The sequence below is a fragment of the Limulus polyphemus genome, unplaced genomic scaffold (genome assembly GCF_000517525.1).
Source record: "Limulus polyphemus unplaced genomic scaffold, Limulus_polyphemus-2.1.2 Scaffold4562, whole genome shotgun sequence".
NCBI lineage: Eukaryota > Metazoa > Arthropoda > Merostomata > Xiphosura > Limulidae > Limulus > Limulus polyphemus.
In genome coordinates, this window is record NW_013670172.1 from 19,922 (window position 1) to 34,381 (window position 14,460).

General features: G+C 29.4%; 1 protein-coding gene across 1 annotated transcript in view; it reads left to right on the forward strand.

The window, feature by feature from the left end:
* The window catches only part of LOC106471351 (serine/arginine-rich splicing factor 3-like), a 39,510-nt gene that overhangs the window by 2,893 nt on the left and 22,157 nt on the right, over nt 1-14,460 (forward strand). Inside the window, exon 2 of the mRNA XM_013931951.2 lies at nt 5,187-5,415. Coding sequence (XP_013787405.1) covers nt 5,201-5,415 — 215 coding nt within the window. The 5' untranslated portion in view covers nt 5,187-5,200. The remainder of the gene's footprint in view (nt 1-5,186; nt 5,416-14,460) is intronic.

The following is a 14,460-nucleotide window of genomic DNA, read 5'->3' on the forward strand; positions in this document are numbered from 1 at the left end:
TGGCCTTTGTAGGAAGTTTTGAGATGGTGACAAAAATAGGTTGTTTTGTTTACAGTTGTGCAGAAATTAACTTTTTTATTAATCAGTTACACTAAATAAGTGTCAGAATGGGACAAAATATTGATTCTAAGATTTTCTTTGATTTACAGTTAACTACTTAGAATTAACATGTACACTTCTCTTAAAAGTTTGTGGTGAAAGTGTATGAATTAGCTAGAGGGTATCCTGTCTTCAGTACAATAACTTAGAAGTACGTTAGTTTGCTCATTATGTTGTACACGAAAAGTTATAAATGCAAGGTAGCACAAACTCTATAACAATCTGAAAATAGTGTTTTGTGGGTTTATCCATGCAAAACCACTGTACTGAAACTACTGAATATTTGTTGATGAAAATAAACATTTTACTTTGTGAAATTTTCAAACAACAAATCTTTATATAAAGTTAATAAACTTTACCATCCTAAAAGTATCAACAATAAAATATTTAAAAAACTAGCTTCAGCTTTAGACGTACATCATATTTAATCTAATTGAATACTTGTTTCATTGTTGAAAGTAAAATTATTTCCAAAAACAAATGTAAGAATACGTGAAATATGACCAACAGTAATGTTAAAAAAATCAGTAACAGAGCTCACTAGATGGATTACTTATTTTAAACATTTTTCTTGTAGCAAAATATGTAATGTCAAAGATTTTACTTTTTTTTTATATGTTTGAAATGTAAAATAGATCTCGAATTTTGAACAGACTTTCTGCAGGCAACAAATTTTAATAAGTTAGTATTATCCCAAAATTCCCCAAATTTCTCATACTTTCCATAAACAAAACAATGTATCCAGCTAGTTCACTATCTGCAAAACACTGTGCATTTTAAGTTCATTTTAAAGACGTTACAGTTGAACTATTCCACAAAGTAGATCGATAATAGTGCACGCTTGTAAATAAAATATTTGTTTTTTGCAAGAATTTTAGAATGAACAACAGAATATACTTATTTTTTTCTAGAGCTGTGAGATTTAATTTGTAATCTAGCACCTGTAAGTAGTGATTACATGAATTATTATTGCATAAACTAATTTATTCGTTGAAATTGCAATTAAATTGGTTACTCAAAATTAGTGTCTCTAATTACTGCCTGTGATTATAATGATCATGAAGAAAATAATCAAATATTAGTAATTCTGATTATTACTGTTGTCAGTTATTCCAACAATAGATTAATTGAAGTTATTATTTATATTTATTTTGATAAAAATAATTGATTAATCAGAATTGTGGCTTCTGATTGTTACTATTTTCACTTATTCCAATTATCCAAGAATAAAAAAAAATTACATTATACTTTCTTGCTCTGTCTTTGTTATGGCAGAGCTAGTAAGGCAACTTGCCACTGTTACTAAGTTTGAACTGCTGACTAAAGTGAGAAAGTATGGGTGAGTTGTATTAACACAAGCACATCCAGCTATTTCTCTGAACAGGGAAGTTCATTACTTATAAACAACATGAAGTGGGACATGTTGCTAAATATAATGAGCTAAGTGCTATTACACTTTGTAGTTGTATGTGGATCATGTACGTTTAAAATTGTTAAAGAACTGGATAGCATTGTTAGAGATTGGTACTTTGAGAAACTGTTACTCAAAAAGGTATACTGATATAGTTCCTGTCTGAGCAGCATACGGTTAATCATCCATTAATGCTTATTATCAATATTTAACATAAGGAAAACTAATAACAGTTTTTATGTAGTGAATTCTATATTTATTTTGTTATGGTTTATTTTGACTAACAGTCTTACCACACTAGTTGTAAATCACACAGAACAAATGCAGCTTACGTTACCTTATTGAATAGCATAAAACTGGCCTTTACAAAATACAAGTCTTACTCTTTTCAGTGTTAACACTAGCATCCCAATATTTTTTAAAATAATGCAGTTATTATACATTACGTGTGTGTGTGTGTGTGTATATATATATATATATATTATTATTATTATTGTTTACATATAATTTTTAAATTTCAGTTATTTTTCCTAAAACATAAAACATAAAAAAAATATATAGAGAACAGTTATGAAGTTATTTTGCACTCATAAGTCATACTTGCAAATTTTGCACAAGGAGTATGTAAATTAATTTTTGTAGGTTTTATACATGCATTTTGAAAAAATTATAAATTACTATACTGATACTTCAAACTTCCACTGTAATTTATCAGGCTTCCTAATTAAGTTGTATTTGGGTCTAAAAAAATCTTATTTTGGATCAGCATATTGCCTTAATAATCACTTTTCAAGCTGTGTAATGGTAATAATGTGTAAGTACCCAACAGTTCCATACAGGAAAATATTAACATTTATTCTACTGTTATGATTGGTATACACAATATATAATAACTGCTAAAAGTGAACTGGAGGACTGTTCCTGTAGACCAATTCATTAACTGTTAGATACTCATGTCTGGTAGCACAGTAAAGTTATGCCCAGTTATTGAAAAGGAAAATACCAAACTTAATTTTGTATTATATTAAATTGAAAACCAAAAAGCATCTGGCTTACTTAGTTAAGCAAATAGAGCTTTTGTTCTGAACAACTAGAGCTGGTTGATTAACTCAATTATTCAATTATCTATGAGTACCAGTTGTTGCCACATAACAGATAAATCAATATTAAGATTAATTCAATTAATATCACAAAAATAACCAACTAGTGTTACCAATTATCACTGTTTTTGATTATTTCACCTGTCCAGCAATCAAAATTGCAATCAAACTGTCAAGAAAACTATCTAAGTTCAGGTTTCCCATTATTATTTTTGATTATTCCAACAATCCATGTATAAAAATATTTCCATTACGTTTATTTGTTGTTAAGCACAAATTTAAACAATGGGCTCTCTGTGCTCTTCTCACAAATGTTTATAATGGCCAAAAGCACTCATTTTGAACTATGCAATTCTGTAAGTCTTCCTAAAGAACACAAGTGCAAATGGCTACCAAAACGTGTGTGTGTGAATAACATGGTGGTTTTCAAACAAAATAGTAGAGATTTATTTATTCATATGCTGACCTTAAATACAAAAAAATAAGAAAATTGACTGTCAGTGATTGATCTCTTGATTGGTTGAATTTGAATGTACAGATTCATATCAGTCAGTTACTTAAGCCTTTTGTATTATCACTGTAACTTAGTTTTCTTCATTTATTTCCACTAACTGAGCCACAAGCTCAAAAGCAATAACAATTATTTTTAGTGCCAAGATAAACCACAGAATGTATTAAAACTTTCATTCACTCTTGTTGTGTTAACTTTCTGCATATAAGCTGTCAACTTTCCCGTGTGGAATGTTTTTCACACTTAAGATAGCTTGCTACAAGTGTTGTGCATATCAATAGAAAGTACACTAAATGTCTCTATAACTAATATGTAACATTTTCAAAAAGTATGGGGAAAATGCAAGTTGGTGAGCCTAACTTTTACAAAAATTTCTAAAAATGTAAGCTTTAAAACCTTATTCTACCATGAGTAAAATGACATCACTCAAAACATAAAAATGGCTGATAGCTAAAATAAGTAAAGCTACCATATGGGATTATTGATAGGAAGAAGGTTGAATACTGTTTTCAAATTTGTTTGGTTCTTTTATAAACTTCATGAATTAAGGTTTTAATGAGTTTTCATTAGTTAAATGTAATTGATTAATTACCAAATTCCACTAATTGCCCAGCTCTATTTGCTGCTTTGTATTTTAATTTTTATAGTTATAACTCAAATTTATTCAACAATTATTCTCATGAAACTTGAATAGTTGGAATAATTGAATATAATAAGAATTGAAGATACTAATTTAGATTAGTTGATTAATTTTGTGACTAATCAATTCAGTTGTAATTTCCATTATTTGACATAACAGCTGTTATTTTATTTCATAAAATGAAGAAATCTGGGTGTGTTTAATATAATATTTTGATCCTCTCATGTTTGTCCTTACTTTAGTTTCATGAAATTTTTCAATATGCTCTTTTTTTGACCTTACATATTAATCAAGTGAATTTTTGAGTTTTTAGCACGAGTTAATTGCCAAGTTCTATCATTAAATGTCTTTATAATAAATTTCATACTTAAATTTTCTATTACCATTATGATTTAAGATACATAAGTAAGCTTAAGATCATACTGATGCTTCACCGTAAATTCTGTGGCATCGTATTGCTTTTTGGGTACTTCAAAAACTAACTGGCTTGTTGACAACCATTAATGATGATGACTATCATCATAATACCAGCAGTAGTGTGTAGGCTTAAAATTCAGGATCTTTAAATCATTGTTTTTCATGAAACAGAGCAACAGAATGTTGAATAATGGTGACAATCTTGATTCCAAAACCACAGCATAAATTTGCTGAATATAGAACATTTTGTACCAAATATCTCTAGTTTTGAAGATATACTTATTTTAATAATATATGGAAGATGTGTAGAAACTTGTAAGATTTCTTTGAAATAAAAGCTTATACAATTAACCTTATTAAATTCTAAGTTTGCATTTCATAATAAAAAAATCTTTTAAGGGTATATATTCATATGTATAAACTGTTCAGTATGTTTAAAATAACAGTATTTTTTGTGCTTTTAGACCAACATGTAAAATACCTAGTTGACAGCCAATATTAAAATATTCATTTTGTGTCAGTAAATTACCTTGTACATGTTTTAATAAACATCTCTGCACTTTATTTTTGTTAGTTTTTTGTGGATCTGACTTTAGTTAATTACTTTAATGTGATATTCAAAGTAGTCTGTATTTTAGTTATCATAGTCTAATTTTTGCATTATAACTACAATTTCCCTTAACAGCCAGCACTACTACCATATGAAAATTAATACTGAAATTAAAATAATGCCATTCATTTGAGTTTTAACATTGTCAGTAGAATCATCCATTAGAGTATATATGTTGTTTGGAGACTTCTGTGATAGTTGTTCAAAGGTAAATTATTAATTTTAAATTTAAGTTTGACAGGAAGGACAAAAAATATTAATTCGTGAGCTGATCCTTTCTTTTCCGTTTTTCTTTGAGATGTAATCAGAAAACTTAACTATAGTATCAGAGAATATTTGTCTCATAGATTAATTAAAGTTAAATAATAAATTTGTAAGATTCTTTAATTTTCTGGCAGATTATACTGTTGTCATGTCGGGGAGATACAGAGATAGTGCCCCTTTGGATTGTAAAGTGTATGTTGGTGAACTTGGAAATAATGGGTCAAAGCACGAGTTGGAAGAAGCCTTTGGATATTATGGTCCTTTGAGAAGCGTTTGGGTGGCAAGAAATCCTCCTGGATTTGCCTTTGTAGAATTTGAAGATCCAAGAGATGCAAGAGATGCCACTCGAGCTTTGGATGGAAAGTAAGTAATGAGAAGTTTTTCTCGTGGGTTTGTTATATTTATATTGTGAAGAAATATGTAAAACATGTTCAAATTTACATTTCTTCACAGCTTTGATGAGTCTTAACCATAAACAATTCACTTATCTATGTTTTTAGAACTTTTCTGCCTATGCCAAGCATAGGTTATTATTTTGTAAGAGAATACAATTAACCGTGTCTTGTTTCTCTCGTGACTTTTTATTTTGTATCCAAAGATTTAATATTACAGGCCTGTGTTCACATCAAATGCCTAGAGGTCATAAAAGAGTGGGTACAATTATTAATAAAGAACAGCATTGAACATAACTAAAGTCAAAGTTTAAGTACCATTGTATATACCAGATTATAAAATATTTAATACATTGTAAAATTGGGTTAAGTAATTTATTGTTTCCCAATTAAATAATTAGATGTAGCTCCTTCAGAGAAGAACAGTGGAATTGAGTGTGAAGGCTATGGACAAGCCATTCGGTCACTTTTGATTCAAAAGTTATTCTTAAACTGATGATGACTTAAGGAGGTCGAAACATTGTTACATGTTTTGTGTTTTAAGTTTGTTTTTAATATCTGCTGTATCTACTCTACATATATATAACTTATAATTCTGGTGAGAATGATATTTTTTGTACTGAGGATCTCTGAAATAAGTTTGCCCCTGAAGAAGAAAGGTCACCTTTTGAAAGTGCTCATGTTATAGAGTTTTATCATTTTGAAATAAGTGAAAATTAGAGCCGGGTGATTAGTGGTATTAGTTAACTGATTAATTTATGGTCTCAGCTAATCAGCAAGTACAACCTGGAATAGAAAAAGTGGGGATGTGCTTACCATCTTAACTTTTTCAACCAGTGTATTATTCTAATTTAGAATTAATTTACATTTGTATTGATATGGTTTTTTATTAAATTTTCTTAATTATTACTTTATCATATATGAAGATATACTTACAAAAAAATAAACAAAATTCTCACAAGGTTTATGGGCATTTTTCACGTGGTAGATGAATCTCTAATGTAGACTATGTACCACCATATGCAGTCAGTCACCATTGTTTGTTTTTCAAGTATGCAGTAATCCCACATTGATCTTCCGTAGATCAAATAAGTTGATAATTAAATAATGAAAACATTTTACTTTCACAATAAGAGTAATAATGTTTTTATTTAAAACTTATCATGATTACAATTACAAATAATTAAGTAGGAAGTTAGGGAATAATTTATGTATGTTGTTTGAATTTATCTGTTTTGATTATTTTATTTGGTGTACAAAATAAATATAAAAAAACTCAAGTTTACAAACATTGCAACTCAGTAAAACAATAGTATAACTATGAACAAGTAAAACATCATTATTATAAACAAAGAATCAAACACCAACAAGATACTTTCATTGAACCTTGAGCAATCTCCAGTCATGCAACTTTGTACTGTTATGTATACTCCTGTGTCTATACAAGCTACTTTAACCTAATTATATTAGGTTAATGATATTTTCATATCCTTGACGTGCAAAATTTCTAAAGGCTTAGCAACCTATGCAATCGAGTGCAAAGGTCATAACTAGAAGATATAATTGTTTGCTTTACTTCTTTATTTACTGTTCTATGTTTTAAGAACTTATTTCAAAATAGCAATAATCTGTATACATATGTAACGTATAATAATTGAAATGTGACTGTATCTTACAACCAAACAAAATTAAATGCTATAAAAATAATGGTTTGTTTGAACAATAACAACTTTATAGACAGTATTTTACATTTAATTTCATACTTTTTCGGGGGGTGGTGGATAAAATATTGATGATGACATTCTAAGAGAAAATGTCACGTGGGTCACACTAGTGGAAATTCCGGATTTTCTAAAATATGGATTATTAGCTGAGATTTTATGCTTTTCTAATTGGTATAACATAAACAAAAAGTAATTTAATAAAATTTTGAATGTAAGACTAAAACCTTGTGTCATGACAGTGGTTTCATTGAGTTGCAATGTTTGTGAACATTTGTTTTTTATTTTGTTCATCAAGTAAAATAAGATCATCATCAAGTCTGATTAGCTAAGTTTGCTGTTTAGTTCTACCATACTCACTAAACACCAAACTTAACTAATATCTTGTAGTTGCCTACCATACTCAATAAACAGCAAACTTAACTAATATCTTGTAGTTGCCTACCATACTCACTAAACAGCAAACTTAACTAATATCTTGTAGTTGCCTACCATACTTAAACTTAACTAATATCTTGTAGTTGGTGTTTAGTGAGTATGGTAGACAACTACAAGATATTAGTTAAGTTTGGTGTTTAGTGACTATGGTAGGCAACCACAAGATATTAGTTAAGTTTGCTGTTTAGTGAGTATGATAGGCAACTACAAGATATTCTTATAACTTTAATTATTTTTATTGAATATTAATTTTGTGTTTTTCATATATAAATAACATACATAAAGAAATTGGTTAACTAGCTACTTAATTATTTCAAATTGCAATCATGATAAGTTTTAAATAAAAACAGTAGCCAAATATGATGAAAAGAAAAAAACAACTCATGAAGACAAAGTATGTTCTATGCAGATCAGAGGTATCATTGGAGAAAAAAGTGATTGTTTTTAAAAATTCAAAGATAAAACTTCCAAGCAGAGACAGTCTGTCAGTGTGTTTTCTGCGTAGGGATCTGGAAATGCTATGGATGGTTTTTCTAAGAAAGTAGCAGACAAAATATTGAAAGTTACAGGACACACCTGACACCAAATCACCAGGAAACACTTATTTGCAAGAGGAAAGACTTTACAAGTTACATCAAGTAGATGTGTATGCATTATTTCTGAACAACTGAATTCAAAGCTTTGACAAGTATAATTTGAAACTACAGTTTGAGGACCCACTCATCCATTGCTTGCAGAAAATCTTGTTTGCTTTATTCAGTGATTTATTAAGCAGACTTGTGACACCACATGCAACTTTGAATTGTTCAAATATTTTGGAATTGAATTTCAAAGACAGAAAAATTCAATTAAAAACGAGAACTTAGTTATTGATTATAAAATTGAGCCTTTCCTTGCAAAGCTTGACAAAAGAAGCCAGCTCTCTTTATATGAATATACAAGAAATTGCTATAAAACTACATTGGAATATATGAAGACCAGGTTCCTACTTCAGGATACAACTTTAAAAACATACAGAAGTAGCAGACATATCTGTCAGAAAAAGTTATTCTTTGGAATCGGTAGAGTACTTTATTGGAAAAGTCAAGCAATTCCTGGCAAAGGATGCACTTTGGGCCAGTACAATGAATTGTCTTCAACAGTAACATCTAATCTACAAGGCTGATCCATTGACTGATGTAGATCTCAGTACTTTATTGGAAAAGTCAAGCTATTCATGGCATGGGATGCACTTTGTGCCAGTACAATGAATTGTCTTCAGCAGTAACATCTCATCTACCAGGCTGATCCACTGACTGATGTAGATCTCAGTGAGACAATAGTCAAGTGTTGGTATAGAATTGGAAAAATGAAACATGAGCTGGGCAACTTTAAATATGATGAACTCTCCAGAGTAATGAAGTCTTTCTTAGTAATACCACACAGCAGTGCAGGTTGTTAAGAAGGTTTACTCGCTTGTTCGCAAAAAAAGGACAGACTTTCAAGGATCAGTGTCAAACTTCAACTTAGAATCACTGCTGAGAAAGAAGATAGGGATGGTACAAAAACCATGTTTCTCCCAAGGATTTGCAGATGATTTTCTAAACAAAGCCAAGAATGCTGCATACAGGGCTCTTAATTAGTAGTACACAGTAATTAGTAAGTATTAAATATAACATAATCAGTAGTGATGCCATTTCTGTTTACATTTTATGCTATTTTCCCCTTGTCCTGTTAGGAATTACTATTTTTCAAAATTTATTGTTAGCAGGTCTGAAATTGGAGTAATTATTTTGGTGTGTGTAATTATCATTGAGTAGAGTTGTGATTGAGGAAACTGAGGTAAAGTTAGAAGAAGAAAGAGACAATACTGAGTAGTGTTACAAATTTAAGGATTGGAAAAGAACATGTGGAAGAAGACAAAGGTATGGGTTATGCATAGAAGGGTGTAGAAAATTATAGAATAAAGAATTTAATAGAGAAGGTGAGAAAAATATAGAATTTTGAGAACCTGGCGATTCATGTTATTGAATGAAAAAGTGGGAAGGGACAAGGAAGGAAAATGTATGTATATAGAAGCAATAGAAATGGTTGTGAATTATGTAATTCAAAGAAAAAAAGAACCAGAACTAGCAATTAAGTGGATGAAGCTATAAAATATGATAGAATCATATGCCAATTACAGTGGAGAAAGGAAGAGGAGGAAATATGAAAATGTACAACTTGAAATTGGAAAGAGAATAAAGGAAAAATGTTTTGAAAGAAGTAAGAGCATACGAGAAAAAATAGCAATAGATAAAGAATGTTAGGACAAGGTTTTGGAAAATATGGCTTCAAAAATTACAGTAGATAGGGTAGGAATAGTCTAATGAAAAAAGGAAATGAGTGGTTTTAACAATAATCTAAAGAATGAAATAAAGAAACAATTTGAAAAAATTTAAGGAATGGCAGAAAACAATAAGATAAGAATATGTTAAAAGAAAAACGGAATTGTAGCAGTTATTTCGGAAAGAAAAGAGTAAGATCTGGGATGAAGTAGAAAATACTAAAACAACTTAGACGTTTTGGAAAGACCTGAATATGGTCAGGAGAATGAGGAACGACAATGGACCAACAGTAAATATGAAATAATTTTAGAAATTAGTAATTGAATTGCAAGAGATGGAATATTTAATGGACAGAAAATGAATTGAATTGCAAGAGATGGAATATTTAATGGACAGAAATGAATTGAATTGCAAGAGATGGAATATTTAATGGACAGAAGATGAATTGAATTGCAAGAGATGGAATATCTAATGGACAGAAGATGAATTGAATTGCAAGAGATGGAATATCTAATGGACAGAAGATGAATTGAATTGCAAGAGATGGAATATTTAATGGACAGAAGATGAATTGCAAGAGATGGAATATTTAATGGACAGAAGATGAATTGAATTGCAAGAGATGGAATATTTAATGGACAGAAAATAAATTTGAAAAGCAATTAAAAAATTTGAAGAAAATAAAAAGTCTAGGATGAGATGATGAGTTTAATGAACTTTATAGGAATTTAACAAAACAATAAGAAAATATTAGAAACTATGAACAAAATACAGGAACCAGCAGGAAGTGTAGTAAAATGGAGAGGGAGCATATATATATATATACCAAATATATAAATTGGGAAGAGCTAGTGTGTGTCATTGCTAAATGTAAGATATAAACAGAATGATGAAAAGCCTTAATGAATGACCAGAAGAAGAGGAAATAATGAAAGCCAAGCAGTATTTCATAAAGGGTGTGTCACTAGAGATATTTATTTTAAACTACTTAACAGAAAACAAAAGGAAAAGAGGAAAATTGTATATATTTTATGCATATTTTGATACTGTTGACATGGAGAAAACAGGAATTTTTGGGAGTGTTAGTGATGACAGAAATAATAAACCAAATCAATAGAAACTAAGAGAGATTGTTTTTTTGACATTGAAAGCAATTAGACAGAGATGGTCATTTACTCTTCACAGTTCTGAATATATTTAGATGACTTAGAAGGTTATAGGATTGTAAAAAATATTAAGTGTTAGGTAAAAAATAGCATGTGCATTTCTGTATGAAGTATGCAGATAATATTGTAATTCAGAGGAAATAAAAGAGCTCACTCAAGATATTTAAAACATATGTGGAGAACAATAAATTTTCTATATAGAAAAATCTAAGATGACAGTTTTTAGAATGGCAGAGAAAGAAAACTGGGTAAGGTCAGTACATAGATGTGGTTAAAAGTGTAAATATCCGATATGTTGGTTTAACAGTAGGTAATTAAACAGATAAAATATGTTGAAGCATAATGAACGGTAAAGGCAACAATAGGTGCAGCTAAAACAACCAGATTATGGATAGAGGTTACATTTTTTTGAAAGTGTGGTAAAATCTGTTATTAACTATGGAGCAGAAGTTTATGGAAGGAAAAAAACAAAAACCACAATCAGAATATGAAATATGGATGTTTGATTTAGACAAAAAACATCCTATTACATTGATTGGTGGAGGTAGGAAGAAATGACAGCTAGTACAATAAAAAAAAGTGTGCATGTGTATGACATAATGAAAGCGAAGGAAGGAAGAAGTTAACCACTACATTATTTTAAAGTAATTGCAAAAGGAGATGGAAACAATACAAGAAATAGGTGGAAATGGGAGTTGAAGAGAGTGGAAATTCTAAAATATATGTGATGATAGCTGAAGGAGAACAAGGAGGTAAAATACTTAGGCATAAGTTACAGAAAATTGTTGATAAATCTGTGTATTTTGACCATTACAAAAATATAAAAGAAGGGGTACAAGTGGAAGTATATATAAAATACAATATTTAAATTCTAGCAAGTATAAAGTTTGGTAATGTACCGAAAAGGACAAAAAGCAATGAAGAAAAATGTAGAGCTTGTAAAAAAAAAGTGAGAAATTGTAAGCGAATAGAACGAAAACTTGCAGATTATACTGAAAATTGGGAGGTACTGGGATATGAAAAATGTTAAAAGAAACAGATAGTGAATATATAAAACATTTATAGGAAGTTAGGACATAAATAATGAGTTGTGTAAGTATTCTATATTCATACATGAAAAGTATTTCAGTAAATTATTGTAATTATAAAAAGCAAGATGTAAGAGCAAACCCTTTCCAAAAGGCCAGAAGAAATTAATTCATGTAATTGGTTGGTTATTTCCAGCTAATGAATCTTGTTTTTTTTTTGTGACTAAGTTTATCTTCATGGAATTTGAGAAGCTTGTGATAAATATTACTAAAATTTGTCAGTGAATTTATGGTCTTTACTGAATCAGTCTGAATGAATGGTGAATTTCATGCTAAGAATAAAAATACTTTTTTCATCTGACAGTTTTGTATTTCATTTGCATAATCTCTAGAACCTTCTGAATGAATTGATGAAATTGTTGTTGTTAAATTTTATACATTATTTCTTCTTTTCTTTCCCCCAACACTTGCTGTAGCAAAATCATCCATAGCAAAAGTAAAGAAAAAATATGAAATAAAATCAAAAATATATCTTTTTGTTTTCTAGAATAACTTGAGATTGTAACAGGTCAATTACAGTTATTTATCCTGAGCAGCCTCGTATTCATGACAGTTTCTCAGTTAATTTTCTTTCATTGCTCTTTGAACTGTGTAAAACTTGTGTAACAGAGTAATAAGTTACCTGGCAAGAGTTTAATACAAGTTATGGTAAACAAAGTATTGAGTTACATCATGTGATGACTGCCTGTGTGCACTCCCCAAGGAGAAATTTTTTCAATTATGTTTTTATAACTAACCTGACAAGTTTATATTATTTTACATCTTAGTTACTTTTTAAAAATACATATATAATAATAAATAAAAAGTATTCATTAATATGTACTTAATCTTGAAACCTTTGCATTCAGATGCATGTTATATTAAGTCTATTTTTTTCTCACTATATTTGGTGACCAAAAATAATTTGAGGAACATCCAAATATGCATTTTAAAACACAAAATATTTCAGACAATATATTAGAATCGCCCAAGCTCTTTGGTGAGTTATTGGTTTTTACTGCTAAAACAAAAGTTTCTGATTTATGTAGTATAGAGTTTATTTCTGTTACTTACACTAAGAATTTAGTCAGTCTAGTTAATTAATTCAATTTTATGCATGAAACTAATTCATAAATTAATTGTATTACCTAGGTGACCTGCTAGATCCTAAGATCTATAAATTTATGAGCAACTATATATCCAAATTATCTAGAACAAGTTGGTAACCTGGTAATTAAATAGAACCTAATTAATATGAAAATCTCAATATGAATTAATAATAGTGGCAAACCCAAACTAGTTCATTCTACAGTTCCTTCACAATAATCATTGTGAATTCAGAACACTTCTTATCTTTAACCCGTGGCCAATTTGTCTTATCGTGAGGGCAAAATCATATTTGTGAATTGAAAAAAATTATAGAGAACTTCTTTTAGTGGATTTCAGATTTTATCTTTGTAAATAGTGGCATAACATTCAATTATTTGTACTAAATTGTATTATTTAATGAAGTTGAAAGAGGAATTTAATGAAAAAAATCCTAAAATATATTTCAGACTAAATAAGCACCCTCTAAGAAGAAATTTTTTTTTCAAAAGTAAAAAAAATGTTCCTGCCACTTCAGCACTGGTCCTGCCATCTATGATTGGTATTTAAACCTTTTTCTAGTTTGTTTTCTTTATAAAACAGCATCATAGCGTGTTAAACCTCGGTTGTAAAACATTTAGCCAATCCTAGTCGAAGTTGTCAATTTCAGTACCATGTTATTCCAATTGCTGTATTTCACGTTTGACAAATCATAGGATGATAAGCAAAGCACGTGACGAAACATTGTTCTCTGGATTTTACAATATAAATGTGGGTGGTGCTTATTATAGTAACTGCAATTTTATGTAGAGGTTGTATTTAGTACTGGCCAATAGTGCTTTTCTTTCAGCGTTAGAAAACTTGCTTCTGGAAAAAAAACTGCATGGGATGTACGTGACTTTTAATATTTTTAAATAGTAGCTTAAGTCATGCTGCATCGTATATCTATTTATATTAATCATTATATTGAAAAATTAACTGAAAATAGATATATTTTTTAAGAAAGAAGTTGATCCACGATTGTTAGGGTTAAGAGCTATTGAGTGGTGAGTGCAAGGTCTTTACATGAATTAGGCTTAGGACTTTGAACTGAAAGTTTGCGATTTTTGATACTCTTTTGCATTTAAATTTGTAGTTTTAAGTTCAATAATTTAGCATACTTTTATATTTAGTTCATAATAATATGATTCAGTATTTAGAATTATAAACTTGTATAATTTGTACGTAATACT